This window comes from Bos javanicus, chromosome 12 (assembly GCF_032452875.1).
Source record: "Bos javanicus breed banteng chromosome 12, ARS-OSU_banteng_1.0, whole genome shotgun sequence".
Taxonomy (NCBI): domain Eukaryota; kingdom Metazoa; phylum Chordata; class Mammalia; order Artiodactyla; family Bovidae; genus Bos; species Bos javanicus.
In genome coordinates this window covers 21520684-21536106 of record NC_083879.1, presented here as the reverse complement: position 1 = coordinate 21536106, position 15423 = coordinate 21520684, and the positions used below count along the sequence as shown (strand labels likewise).

The window sequence follows — 15423 nt, the reverse complement described above, 5'->3', positions numbered from 1 at the left end:
AGATAGGATATATTACTAATTAGAAAGAATAAATTATAAAAGGGTATAGTATTTGGCCTATTTTTTTTGTTTCAAAACGAAGCAAAAACAAAATGCAGGAAGGAAAATTTGCAACTGTAATCGTCTTCTGGACAGTGGGATTGTGGAAATTTTGGTTTTCTTCTTTATCTGATCTCCAAATTTCCTATAATGAAACATAGCAACAAGTTTTCTAAAAACCATGTTACTTTTGAAATTAAGGTAGGGGACTTGGCTGCTGGTCCAGTGGTTAAGAATATGGGCTTCTACTGCAGGGAGCACAGGTTCAACCCCTAGTTGGGGAACTAAGGTCCCGAATGCCACAGTGTGGCCAAAAAATAAAGTAAGGTAATGGAATAGTTGCATTTCCATGGACACTACTAAGGTTCACATAATGCCTCAAGAATTTGTTCATTCAGTGCTGTTAATATTTCTTTAGCATTAATCAAATGTTAATAATAAAAATGAAACAATTTTAAACCTGTTTATAACTTCAGAACTTAAAAGTTCAGTGGCCTGAAGTAACAAATACCATAAACTTGATGGCTTATTAACAATATTTATTCAATATTTCACACATTTCTGGAGGCTGGAAAGTCCAAGATCATGATGCTGGTAGATTCAGGGTCTGGTGAGGGCCTAATTCCATCTTTTTGCTGTGTCCTCACAAACCAGTCAATCCTAAAGGAAATCAGTCCTGAATATTCATTGGAAGGACTGACGCAGAAGCTGAAGCTCCTATACTTTGACCACCTGATGCGAAGAGCTGATTCATTGGAAAAGACCCTGATGCTGGGAAAGATTGAAGGCGGGAAGAGAAGGGGACGACAGAGGATGAGATGGTTGGATGGCATCACCAACTCAGTGGGCATGAATTTGAGCAAACTCCAGGAGATAGTGAAGGACAGGGAAGCCTGGTTTGCTGCAGTCCATGGGGTCGCTGACAGGACTCACCGACTGAACAACAACCCTTAATGGAAAAGATGAGGGAGCTCTCTGGGGTGTCTTTCATAAGAGCATTACTCATATTCATGAGGCTTCACCCTCATGACCTAATCACCTCCCCGCAGTCCCTCCTCCTAGTATCATCACCTTGGGCATGAGGTTTGGAGATTTGAATTGGTGGGGGGGGGGAGGGCAGGGGAGGGAGGGAGGGCGTGTAAACATTCAGTCCATAATAATCTGTATTAGAAGGATGGTGGTGACTTCTGTTTTTGAATGTGCCAGCTGATGGATTCCAGGTTTCCTAAGAACCATTTGGTGCTATTAGTCACACTTTGCTGCTTTGAGATGAACGAGTTATTTCCTTATGCCCAGAGTTGTGCATTCCGGATGCCACTGCTGCACAGTACAGGAGACAGTGGGCCCCAGGAGCTCCTCAGACTCTGCTGCAAATGATGGCCTCAGCCGACGTCACCTCCACCTGCTCCACCATGCCTGAGGGTGAGGCTGACATCAGTGGCTTAAATCATCAGCAAGAGGAGAGAGAGGCCCCAGACACAGCTGTGTTCACCCCAAATGCCAGTGCTCACTCTGACCTGATAGTTCTCACTTTTCAGTATAGTCCCTATAAGAATGAAAGAAAGAAAAGTTGCTCAGTTGTGTCCAACTCTTTGCAACCCCATGGACTTGTAGCCTACCAGGGTCCTCTGTCCATGCGATTCTCCAGGCAAGAATACTGGAGTGGGTTGCCATTTCCTTCTCCAGGGGATCTTCCCAACCCAGGGATTGAACCCGGGTCTCCCGCTTTGCGGGCAGACGCTTTACCATCTGAGCCACCAGGGAAGCCCTACAGTCTCTATGCTGCTGCTGCTGCTGCTAAGTTGCTTCAGTCGTGTCTGACTCTGCGACCCCACAGACAGCAGCCCACCAGGCTCCCCTGTCCCTGGGATTCTCCAGGCAAGAACACTGGAGTAGGTTGCCATTTCCTTTTCCAATGCAGGAAAGTGAAAAGTGAAAGTGAAGTTGCTCAGTCGTGTCCGACCCTCAGCCCCTATAGATTTGTATCAAATACTTGTCAAAAGATACTGTTTTAGATTAGGCTTGTGGCTCAGATGGTAAAGAATCTGCCTGCAATGCAGGAGACCCAGGTCTAATTCTGGGGTCGGGAAGATCCCCTGGAGAAGGAAATAGCAACCCACTCCAGTATTCTTGCCTGGAGAATCCCACAGACAGAGGAGCCTGGCGGGCTACAGTCCATGGGACTGCAAAGAGCCAGACACGACTGAGCAACCAACGCTTCCACTTCCTACCCCTGCAGAGACTTGCCTACTAATTATTCTAGACAATTGACCACTGTAGCTGTGAGAATGTAAGGGAGGAAAGATCCAGGCTCCCACCTCCCTCGCAAGGAGGGGCAGGTGGCTTCATTTGCTTTCCTGTGCTAGCCCAATAACTCTCTTGCAATGTCTTGGAGGGTCATTTTTTTCATCAGTAACATCAGAATTGAAATATCAGCTATCCCACAAGATTTAGAGAGTTAGTGCAAAGATACGCATTAAATTGCTTTGTAAGCCAATGTACTATTTCAGTGTTGGGACTGTTTAGAATATGATGGTATTTTCAACCTAAATTCTTTTGTTTACATCTGAGCTTCTGGCATAGTCTTTCCTCATCAGAGAGTCCCTGCAATACCTGGGTGTGATCTTACAGGTGGTGGAGATTTTTATTGCTAATTTCATATGTTCTTGATAACGTGGGGCCGTGTGTGCTAAGTCACTTCAGTGGTGTCTGACTCTTTGTGATCCTATGGACTGTAGCCTGCCAGGCTCCTCTATCTATGGGATTCTCTAGGCAAGAATACTGGAGTGGATTGCCTTTGTCTCCTCCGGGGGATCTTCCTGACCCAGGAATCAAGCTTGCTTACATCTCCTACATTGCAGGCAGGTTCTTTATCTCTAGCATCACCTGGGAAGCCCTCGTGGGGCTGAGGGAGAGCTAAAATTTATGTCCATCTTATAAGTTGAAGTCTGTAAGTATATTACTGAAGTTAGTAATTAAAAGTGTTTGAATGGACCCATATTTATACTCTTACAAAATATATCATTAAATTTACAGAAAAGGGCTTGCAAACATAATACAATTTAATCCATCCTAAACCAGTGGAACAATAAGAAGGGAAACTGAATTTAAAATAAACGATAGAAGAGAAATGTCAACATACCAAAATAGCCAGTTTCCAAAGCAAAAAAAGACTCTCCTGCCCAATAGCTCTGTGACAATCATATTGTCACTGAACTTTTCTTAGCTTCTTTACTCATAAAATGGGTGGTGGGATTAGGTTATCTCCAAGGTTCTTGCATTCTGTGATTTTAAAAGCTCCACTGAAGAAGCATTTTTATTGTCACTAATCCAGTCTCCTTTTCAGATGGCCGAGTGATTGAGATTGAAGGCGGACCAGAAAACAGGAGACGGTGGCAGCGAGAAGCACCGGGAACTTTGCTGAGTGTTTTGGCAGCAGCACAGCTAACCAGCAGCTCGCTTTCTGCCAACGATGGACAATGTGGTATGTAGCTTACTTTTAAGTACATCCCCAACCCCCTGCAGAATTTTGTCAGACATGTAAATGCAGGACGGGGATAAGAATAGCCTGGAGAGAGAATTGAAAGGGTGTCAAAGCCTTTTCAGAAGCTGATTTACTTTGTCCAAGCCTGTTCCAGATGCATTAATGAAAGACTTGAACTTCTGAAAAAAGTGGAATCATTTTCTGTAACGGGATCAGTTGATGAGTGATGAAAATTAGGTAGGAAGGGCAGGTGGCTTTGTAGATGATGAGCTAGGGCTTAGCTCTACTTGACAGAGTCCATTTAATCTGACAGCTATTCAGCAGACTCAAATTACCATGCAGTGGGCAATAAAATACATCTTAATATAGTTTTTTTGGCTTTGGGGATTTTTTTTCTGCCTCTAACTTTTAGCAAGATTGTGCTTGTGTTGGCTTCAGAAGTTGTTGTTTTCTAAAGGTTGAGGGAATTTGCATCCCAGTGAGGATCTGGTGTGAACTGCCAGGAGAAAAGCCATCTGGGACAGGCAGGTATCAAACAAAGAACACCTGCCCAGGCGGGGCTTTGGGGCTTCAGAGATGCGAGGCTGAGGGGGCAGGGGAGCCTGGGTACCAACCTGAGAGTAATGGAGGCTGATGAGTACTTAAAAAGTGAAAGAACAACAGGAAAGTATATTGAGAATAATGCAAGAGGCATAGCTGACTGTTTCTGAAGAGTGAGTCTGCCAGTGTGTGAAGTGCAGGAAAAGGGGAATCTCTGTGAAAGGTGAGTCTTAAAGAATGGACGTCATTTTGTTGTCGAAGGAACATTTCAGGTGGGAAGGATTTGCAGATCCACCCACCTGAGAGGCTGAGAAAGACAGTATAACTAAAATCTAGGAGCAGTAGAAGGGGCCAGGGTCCATGAGTAGTTGGAGTCCTTCGATATTATGACTTATCTCAGCTGCCACACTTAAAACTCAAGGCTTGGGTGGAGGGGGTGGGGAGAGAGAAAAAAATGGTTCTCTGTCTTCCTTTCTTTCTAGTAACTTCAAATCACAGGCTGCAGTCTGATTGCTGGTCAGCTTCCTCCCCTTCTATCCTGGGATAAAGGGATTGTCTGTAAGATGGGGCTGGAGGCTGGGGGGTTGGGAGGAAGCTTTGGGCTGGCCTGGATTAGACTGGAGGCCAAGAGCTGGGGTCCCAGACCAGGGAGGATGGAGGTGCCCATCTTTCAGGACACTGTGATGGCGACATGCTGGTGGCGATGATTTGTCTTGCATTTGCTCCTGCGATTCTTTGAAAGAATCATAGAAAACTCTTCATATGATCTTGCATGCCACATGAATTTATTTGTGAACTTACTGTATTTTTGCATGGACAGCTTTACATTAGGCACATATGAGTAATTGATCCAACAAGTGGGACGCAAGATAGGAACTTGCCTCTCAGGGTGGCGTTCAAAGCAAAGCATGGATATTTTCTTTTGTAACTTGTTAAGGGTGTAGGCGCCCCCTCCCACTCCAACCGTGCTTTTTCTTTTAATATTTGTTTTTTTATTTGGCTGCACCAGGTCTTGATTTTGCCATGCAGAATCTTTAGCTACAGCATGCAAGCTCTTAGTTGCAGCACGTGGGATTTAGTTCCCTGAGCTGGGATCAAATCTGGGCCACCTGCATTGGGACCGCAGAAGGCTTAGCCACTGGGCCACCAGGGAAGTCCCTGGCTGGACTTCTCATTGGTTTTTCAGCCTCTAACTCTGTGGTTGGCCTCACCTCATCTTTCCTGTCCCAGTAGCAAGCTTGACTTCCTATCTCTGGTCATATTTCTGTAGCTATCCCTCTGCACCTGGGATTTCTCTGGTGACTTAGCAGTAAAGGATTCTCCTGCAATGCAGGAGACGCAGCAGACATGAGTTGTATCCCTGGGTCAGGAAGATCCCCTGGAGAAGGAAATGGCAACTCACTCCAGTTTTCTTGCCTGAAAAAATCTCATGGACAGAGGAGCCTGGTGGACTATGATTCATGCATGGGGTCATAAAGAGTCTACCACAACTGAGTGACTAAGCATGCACATGCACACTGCACCCCTTCCAGATAATATTGATACTAAAAAGGACCAAGTCTTTTCTCTGCTTTAAATCCTGCAAAAGATTCTCCCTCACTCTCCAGATAAAACCCAGATTCTGCAGACTCTAAGCGCCTTTAAGACCAAATGGCCCCTCCCAAAGAACGTCAGAGCCCCTGGCACTTCAACTATTCTTCCTTCTGTTTAGAATGCAAGCCTTCCTCCCTTTGCCAAAGAAATTCTCCCTTAAGATTCCTCTCTGATGGACCCCGCTCACTTCTGTAGCGATGTTTTATCAGCAGTTACCCTTTCCTCCATACTTTTCCCTGTACTGCCAGACTTTTGCCAGAGCTGGCAAAAGTGTCTGGAATATAGAAGATTCTTAATAAGTTAATAATTTGGATAAATGAGTTCAAGAGCCTGTAACTTGATTGACATGCTTCCCTATAATCCAAAAAATTCTACTAAGCTTTCTGTAACTCCTCAAATTTGTCTACTGTCTCTCTGACTTTTCTGTTAGCTACCTCTGACAGTTTCACATTCATTCGGTGTCACACTGAAATTCGTGCACACTCAAATATTGGTTAAGTGCATGAAATACTTTTCCTTATTATATTTATTATGTAAATTCAGGCCATAAGAAGATGTAGTAGTGATTTTATTTGAATTTTTATTGATTGCTATGACAAACCTGGATCTCAGCTAAACTACTGCCTGTGCACCACTGACAGGCAACCACTGTTTTATTTTTTTTTAATATTTTAAAATCTTTTTTTTTTTCTTTTGTCTGGCTGGGTTTTAGTTCCATCTTGCAGGATCTAGTTCCCTGACCAGGGATTGGATCCGGGTTCCCTGCATTGGGAGCACAGAGTCTTAACCACTGGACCAGCAGGGAAGTCTTAGGTAACCACTGGTTTAAGTGCTTGAGAAAACATCGGGGCATGTCTCCTTTGTATTCATCTGAGTTTGGGTTCCCTGCTTCGTATCCCACAAGACACTAATTCTCTGATCATAAAAATCAAGTTCACGTTAATTTTCTGTTTAATAGCTTTCTTCCTCGCTAGGCTGTAAGCTTCTGAGGGCTTTGTCTTGATCACCACCCCACTCCGACTCTTTATCCGTGGTGCCTGCTACCATGTCCAGAACGTAGTAGGTGACCATGTCTCTGTGAATGAGAATACAGCCACAGCATAGTTTTTACTATCACTTTATGTAAAGGCATGGGTTTGCCAATGGCCGTATTGCTATCAAGCTGGATAAGGAAATTACAACATTAAAAATTATTCTTACGGTTCTGTAGACTCTTTATGAAGACTGTCTGCATGTGTAAATTCTAATAACTTTGATTACATGTGTAACAGACACAATTTATAAAGGCATTTAAGGATACGTTGTCATACATTTAACTGCGATTCATATATCCTCTGTCATATCTTTAAACATCCAGTTTCTTGAAAATAAACTCCTTTGATGCATCTTGTTCTAAATTCCATTTAAAAGTGAAAGATTATCAAGTACATGTTTAATTAGTCCTAATTTACTTAATTTGTTTTTAATTGGAGGATAATTACTTTACAAGGTTGTGTTGATTTCTGCTGTACCACAACATAAAAGGATACATATATCCCCTCCTTCTTGAACCTCCCTGCCACCCCCCAACCCATCCCACCCGTCTAGGTTGACCCCGAGCACCAGGTTGAGCTCCCTGTGCTAAGCAGCAACTTCCCATTAGCTGTTGTACATATGATAATATATATGTTTCAGTGCTTCTCTCTCAATTTATCCCTCCCTCTCCTTCCCCCACTGGGACCACAAGTCTGTTCTCTATGTCTCCATGTCCTAATTTTGAAAATTTAAAATAGTTAAGATTTTATAAAATCCTTTTAAATGAATCTTACTAGTAAAAACTACACTGTTTTAAGGAGGATAAGCATTTTTTTTAACATGTGCATAATTAATTCAGGTCAGTAATTTTGTGTATAGTTTAGCCACTCCAAGGGCATCCTTGGTGGGAAGGTAACCTGTTTTTCTTGCGTCAGTTTTCAGGCTACACAGTTGCCTTGGTAACATCATAGTTGCACATCTTGATAACAGCTGATTTACATTTCTGTAGTTAGCCTTTCATTCTTTCTTCTATCCTGTTAAACAAAAATAAGAGCCTCCTAAAACTGCCTTCTTGAGACAGGAAAGTAAAAATAAAACTATCAGATTCCCATACCAAGAAGAATATTCTGTTTTAGTAGCCAGACTAACTCATAAATGAGATATATGAATCTACTTCATTTATTTAATGCACTTTAGGAAGTGATACGAGCTATGATTTGGGATGAACTGTGTTCATTAAACGGAGAAGGCAATGGCACCCCACTCCAGTACTCTTGCCTGGAAAATCCCATGGACGGAGAAGCCTGGTAGGCTGCAGTCCTTGGGGTCGCTAAGAGTCAGATATGACTGAGCGACTTCACTTTCACTTTTCACTTTCATGCATTGGAGAAGGAAATGGCAACCCACTCCAGTGTTCTTGCCTGGAGAATCCCAGGGACGGGGGAGCCTCATGGGCTGACGTCTATGGAGTCACACAGAGTCGGACACGACTGGGGTGACATAGCAGCAGTGTTCATTAAAAATAGGTAAATATTTAATTACTGTGTGGTGAAATTTCAACTTGTGAGCGTATACATGGGTTGTCATGTAAAAGTTTACAAAAATATCTCTGCTTTTAATTCCACCTTATATTTTCATTTTTATGAATATACCAGAGTGACATAAGGTTAAAAGTGTGTGTTTATATAGTAGTAGTATAGTGTTAGTTGCTCACTCATGTCCGACTCTTTGTCACCCCCAAGGACTATAGCCTGCCAGGCTCCTCTGTGTGTGGGATTCTCCAGGCAAGAATACTGGAGTGGGTTGCCATTCTCTTCTCCAGATGTGTGCTTAAGAAAGACTAAAAGACTAAAATTACTTATAGTAATTTATATTTATAAAATATAAATTTTAAGGGCTAAGAAAACATTGTGCCATTTTATTGGGAACATTTTCTTTGTTATTGGTGTATAAAATAAGTGTACCTTATAATCATTGAAATCTTAGAGCTGTTGAGGGGATGCTTGTTCCTGTAAAGAAATGAAATATTTTACTATCTTCAGTCTGATCTTTTCCCCAAGAGGAACAAAAGTACACTTTAAATAACAACAATGAATTCACCCCCTCACCTCCACCCTCGCCAAAAAAAAGATAAAGTTGTGGGTATGTGCTTTGGGTTTTCCCTGCAGACATCAGTGATTTACTGTAACAATAAGCTGAATACTGTGTATACAACTAATCTCAAAAATATACAAGCAACTCCTGCAGCTCAATTCCAGAAAAATAAACAAACCAATCAAAAAATGAGCCAAAGAACTAAATAGACATTTCTCCAAAGAAGATATACAGATGGCTAACAAACACATGAAAAGATGTTCAACATCACTCATTATCAGAGAAATGCAAATCAAAACCACAATGAGGTATCATTTCACGCCAGTCAGAATGGCTGCAATCCAAAAGTCTACAAGCAATAAATGCTGGACAGGGTGTGGAGAAAAGGGAACCTTCTTACACTGTTGGTGGGAATGCAAACTAGTATAGCCACTATGGAGAACAGTGTGGAGATTCCTTAAAAAACTGGAAATAGAACTGCCTTATGACCCAGCAATCCCACTGCTGGGCATACACACCGAGGAAACCAGAAGGGAAAGAGACACGTGTACCCCAATGTTCATGGCAGCACTGTTTATAATAGCCAGGACATGGAAGCAACCTAGATGTCCATCAGCATTTGAATGGATAAGAAAGCTGTGGTACATATACACAATGGAGTATTACTCAGCCATTAAAAAGAATACATTTGAATCAGTTCTAATGAGGTGGATGAAACTGGAGCCTATTATACAGAGTGAAGTAAGCCAGAAGGAAAAACACCAATACAGTATACTAACGCATATATATGGAATTTAGAAAGATGGTAACGATAACCCTGTATACGAGACAGCAAAAGAGACACTGATGTATAGAACAGACTTATGGACTCTGTGGGAAAGGGAGAGGGTGGGAAGATTTGGGAGAATGGCATTGAAACATGTGAAATGTCATGTATGAAACGAGATGCCAGTCCAGGTTCAAAAAAAAAAAAAAAAAGATCCAGGAGGTTTACATGCTTCAGAAGCAGCTTGTCAGAACACAGAAAAAAAAAAAAAGAGGAAGAGAGGGAGAAAACACACGATACTCAATTTAAGTATAGTACGTTTGTCTAAACCATGCATTTCTTAAAAGACCAATGGAATGAGAGGAAATGGTAGAAAAGAAGTGGACTCTGAAACCAGGAAACCTGTGTTCAGAGTTTCCCTGTTCTAGACAGTGTGGGCTCAGTGCAGACCACTTCTTGTCTGCGGTAAATTTATTAATGTCCAAAGGTTTATTGCCTGTTGTGGGGGTTGGAAGCTAGGGGTATGGCATTTACTATCCTATAGTATCTTGAAACATTCCTCCAGTCTAATAGTTTATGCTTCTAGGTATTTTTATGCACTAACTGTTCTCCCATCTCTTTGCCTGGTATTGTGATAGATGTAGTAAAAACCCAACATCAGTGAGATTCTATCCCCTACTAAAAAGAAAAAAAAAAAGAGTTCCAACTTTGTTCACAAACCATATGCTCTCATTTCTTATTACTGCATGTAGTTGGGCTCCTTGTAAAGATGCCGTTTATATAGAAAATTTAAGCAAGACAACAGAATTCTGAAAAATCTGAAAACTACCATAAAACCTATGAAAAAATATAGTCACGATGCTTATTTTTCCCCCCTGTTCTTTGACCAGAAGGTTGACTTGTAAGAATTATTTCTTCTCACCTTTGTTATGTCATCATACTCTTTATTTATGTTTTTCCCACTCCCTCTTTTATCCCTCACAAACAACCGAGGATTGAACTTATCTAACTGTATAAACATGTGCACCCGCGTCCCCGAGGCTGTGTGTAAAAAAAAAAAACAAAACTGGAAATAGAACTGCCTTATGACCCAGCAATCCCACTGCTGGGCATACACACCGAGGAAACCAGAAGGGAAAGAGACACGTGTACCCCAATGTTCATGGCAGCACTGTTTATAATAGCCAGGACATGGAAGCAACCTAGATGTCCATCAGCAGATGAATGGATAAGAAAGCTGTGGTACATATACACAATGGAGTATTACTCAGCCATTAAAAAGAATACATTTGAATCAGTTCTAATGAGGTGGATGAAACTGGAGCCTATTATACAGAGTGAAGTAAGCCAGAAGGAAAAACACCAATACAGTATACTAACGCATATATGTGGAATTTAGAAAGATGGTAACGACAACCCTGTAATGAGACAGCAAAAGAGACACAGATGTATAGAACAGTCTTTTGGACTCTGTGGGAGAGGGAGAGGGTGGGATGATCTGGGAGAATGGCATTGAAACATGTATAGTATCATATATGAAATGAATCGCCAGTCCAGGTTCGATGCAGGATACAGGATCCTTGGGGCTGGTGCAGTGGGATGAACCAGAGGGATGGTATGGGGAGGGAGGAGGGAGGGGGTTCAGGATGGGAACACGTGTATACCTGTGGCAGATTCATGTTGATGTATGGCAAAACCAATACAAAGTAAAACAAAACGAAACCAAAAAACAGTGAAGCGTGGTCCAATAATGTTAGCAGGCTTCCCAGGTGGCGCTCGTGGTGAAGAATCTGCCTGCCCATGCAGGAGATGCAGTAGACAGGGGTTTGATCCTTGGGTCGGAGAGATGCCCTGGAGCAGGCAATGGCAACCCACTCCAGTATTCTTGCCTGGAAAATTCTGTGGGCAGAGGAGCTGGATGGGCTATAGTCCATGGGGCTGCAAAGACATGACTGAGCATAAATGTTGGCAAGTCTTACATTTTTACAAGATCTCCTTAAATTTTCTATACAAAGCTTCTACCCCGAAAGTGGGGTTAGTTTGTCTCTTCATCTCTGATCATTATTCCATTCACTTCCTTTTTCTTCTCTTGTTGTGTTGCCTACTACTTTCAGTACAACGTGGAATAGTTGCTGTCCATTGTTATCTTATTCTCTGCTTTAATGGAATTATTCAAAGGTTTTACCATTGTGGCTGATTTCAATATAGAACTCTAGGTGCATGCCCCTCACGAGGTGTACAGCCTGGGATGCTTTAATCTCTGTCATTTATTTAACAGTCGGACCACTGAAAGAAGATAAGGGGAAGGTGGAAGTGGCCTCTGACATTGAAATAGACGCAGAACCACCAGATCCAAGATCTGATGACGATGATACGTAAGTAGATCATTCACAGAGGCCTACATGAAGCACAGACTATAGTAAAAATGGTAAAAAGTTAAAACGCTGCTGTCGAGGCATCAAAGATGGCCTCAAAGACCCAGCTGAGACCAGTGTGTGTGTGTGTGTGTGTGTGTGTGTGTGTGTGTGTGTGTGTGTGTGTGTACGCGTGTGAGTTGCTCAGTCGTGTCCAATTTCTACCCTTTCAGAATGGGTGGGTCTCTGGGTAGTAGCTGTGAGACCCTGGGCACCTTTTCAAAGTCTCTTTGAGCCCAGCTTCTTTGTAAATTGATGATGATAATGTCTACCTCAAGTATTATTATTAGATGAAACACAGTACATGTGAAGTGCTTTAGGGCAGTGACTGGCATATAGGAAGTGCTCAATATATGGCAGACATTTCGTTATCTTTTTTCTCTTCCTGCCTCTTCTTTTAAACGTAGAGTTTAATAGATATTAATAAATATCATAAAGGTTGTAGAACACAGTTCCAGCTTAACAAAATATTGATTCTCCCAACACTGGATGTTAATCATCCTAAGAAAAACCAAACTGATAAACAGTTTATTACCTGGGTGAAAAAGCAACTTTAATATTGCTCAGTTGGGGAGTGGGGCTTAAGAAGAGACACGTTTTAACGTCTTCATCAGTGTTTTGATACCACAAGGTGTATTTTTACTGTTTATTTTTTCAGAAATTTTGAAGAATCTGAAGATGAATTGAGAAATGAAGTAGTAGAATCTCTGGAAAAACTAGCTACTTTCAGTGAGGCAGAAAAAAGAGAAGAGGTTTCTAGTTCTTCTAAAGATGCTGGAAACTTAGAAGAAACAGAGGGGATAGGCATGCAGAAATATTCAGAATTAAATGAAGGTTTGGAGAGTATTTTTATTCCATCTGATGACAAAATTTGTATTGGTGATGAAGATCAAGGAATATCAACCAACAGTCAAAATATTCAACTGTGATCGTTGAACTTTTTCTTAAATGATGTTTGTATGTGTTATAGTGTCTCTTTGGGAACAAGTCATAAATATTCATTTATTGTAAGGGTTTTCAGTAATCCCAAGGCTTTATTAGTTTTTCTCTCAATTTAGACAGTGGGACTAACTTTTGAATGTAGAAATTCTTATTTTTACTTTAACATTCCTATTAAGAAATCTTTCAGATTATGTATGTGGTCGGCATAGTAACGTGACTCTCCCCACCCCAAGCACACCCAAAGATGTGAATATATTTTTACCTGGCAAAGGGAAATTAACATTGCAGGTGGAATTAAGATTCCTAACCAGCTAACCTTAAATAGGGAGGTTATCTTGGATTATTCTGATGGGCTCAGTGTCAGCACAAGAGTCTCTGAAGGTGGAAGAGAAAGCGAACCAGAGAGGTGGCAGCTGAGAGGGTTCAGCTCTATCCTGCCAGCTTTGAAGATGGAGGAAGGGGCCTCATGCCAAGGAATGCAGGCAGCCTCTCTAGACGCTGGAAAAGCTTTCACCCCAAAAGCCTGCCAAAGGAATGCAGCCCTGCCAACACCTTGATTTTAGCCTCATTAAATTTTGAACTGTGGTGTTGGAGAAGACTCTTGAGAGTCCCTTGGACTGCAAGGAGATCCAACCAGTCCATTCTAAAGGAGATCAGCCCTGGGTGTGCTTTGAAAGGAATGATGCTAAAGCTGAAACTCCAGTACTTTGGCCACCTCATGCCAAGAGTTGACTCATTGGAAAAGACTCTGATGCTGGGAGGGATTGGGGGCAGGAGGAAAAGGGGACGACAGAGGATGAGGTGGCTGGATGGCATCACCAACTCGATGGACGTGATTTTTGAGTGAACTCCGGGAGTTGGTGATGGACAGGGAGGCCTGGCATGCTGCAGTTCATGGGGTCGCAAAGAGTCGGACACGACTGAGAGACTGAACTGAACTGAAATCCATTTTAGACTTCTGACTGATGGAACTATAATACATTTTTGTTGTTTTAACTAAGTTTGTGGTCATTTGTTGTTAGTGATAGAAAACTAATATACAGACTCATTTAAAATAAACTGTTATTTTATAAAACCATGATTTCTGACATTTCTTAGGGTATACTGAACATGCTTTTTTGAAGCTGATGTTGACACTGATGGAATTAAGTAACTGAGCAAGGAGAGGAATTGTGTACCAAATAATCATTTTAGTGTCTCACTGAATTATTTTCTAATAGTTTCAAATGTATAAACTTCTGGAAAGCAGGGACTATGTCTGGTCTTTATTTCTCATGATGGTATTTTTTATATATAGTGGTTAGCCCAGTGCCAGAAATGTTTAATTGAAAAAACTAATACAATTTCTTATTAAGACTGTAAGCTCTTTGAGACAGGAACCTAGACTTCAACTTTTTTTTTGTATTAATTATAACAATCCCAGTGTTGAACATATGTCTGGAGCTTAGTAGATAGTCTGATTTATTGTATCTGCTGTTATGAAGAACAGAGTGGTTATAGCTAAGTGGTAGACTCCTGACCGTAATATCTGGTCTTTAATAAAAGTAAAACTAAAATGGCACATCGATACCTTGCTGAACCAAGAAAACAGAAAAACTATTGATCAGACCTGCATGTCTTCAGAACTGTTAGAAAATTCATGTGTCTCAGTAACTATGTATGAATCTATCAACTTGATCATTCTTTACATGATACCAAGTATATCAACCCTTAACTTCCCTTCTAAGTGTCTTGTAATAGTCATATGTGATCCAAGTGAGCACACAGCAGTAGACTACTGGAACTGATGCTTCTCTAAAGCCAAGGGCGGCCTTAATTAGGGTGGGTAATTAGGGTAAGAAAGAGGGTAAGAATCAGCAGATGAATGGTAAATCATAAGGGCATAATTTGACTCTAGAAATATGCACAGCTTCTTGCTGTGGTTTAATGGATGTAACTTAAAAATTTTTTTTTACTATAGTTGTTTTACAATGTTGTTTACTATACTTGTTTTACAATGTTTTCTGCTGTCCAGCAAAGTCAATCAGCTATACCTATACATAAATCCACTCTTTTTAAGATTTTTTTCCCATATAGGTCATTGTAGAGTACTGAGTAGAGTTCCCTGTGCTATACGGTAGGTTCTCATTAGTTATCTGTATTTCATATACAGTGGTGTGGAAAGTAACTTTTTCATTGTACCCATTGACAGATTTAGCAGACACACTTTCACTTATTCATATCATAGTTCTGGAGTCTAGGGTACATTGTGGAGTCTATATACATTGTGTATAATTAAATACACAAATATTCTGAAAGCACTGATCATCACACTGGCCCCTATCGCGTAATTTTGTCTAGAATATGACTTTGGAAATCATCCTGGAAATTATTAAAGTGTATGAAGCTCTGCAGTATTTTACAGGTCTGAAATATTCATTAAAAAAATCTATTAAACCTACAACCTACTTTTCTTGTGGGTACATGAGACAAGACAGTTTTTGTTTTGCCTTTAAAAACTTTTTTTCTTTAAAAAATATTCTTGGCATGGGTAGCTG

At 41.2% G+C, this 15423-nt stretch overlaps 1 protein-coding gene across 2 annotated transcripts in view; it reads left to right on the top strand.

Annotated features, from left to right (window-relative positions):
• NEK5 (NIMA related kinase 5) overlaps nucleotides 1–14136 on the top strand; it is a 64267-nt gene extending 50131 nt beyond the window's left edge. For both annotated transcript variants that reach the window (XM_061434693.1, XM_061434694.1), the window contains 4 exons: nucleotides 1336–1461; nucleotides 3386–3523; nucleotides 11809–11905; nucleotides 12603–14136. In XM_061434693.1, the coding sequence (XP_061290677.1) occupies nucleotides 1336–1461; nucleotides 3386–3523; nucleotides 11809–11905; nucleotides 12603–12873 (632 nt within the window). In that variant the 3' untranslated portion in view covers nucleotides 12874–14136. The remainder of the gene's footprint in view (nucleotides 1–1335; nucleotides 1462–3385; nucleotides 3524–11808; nucleotides 11906–12602) is intronic.
• Nucleotides 14137–15423: the final 1287 nt, after the last annotated feature.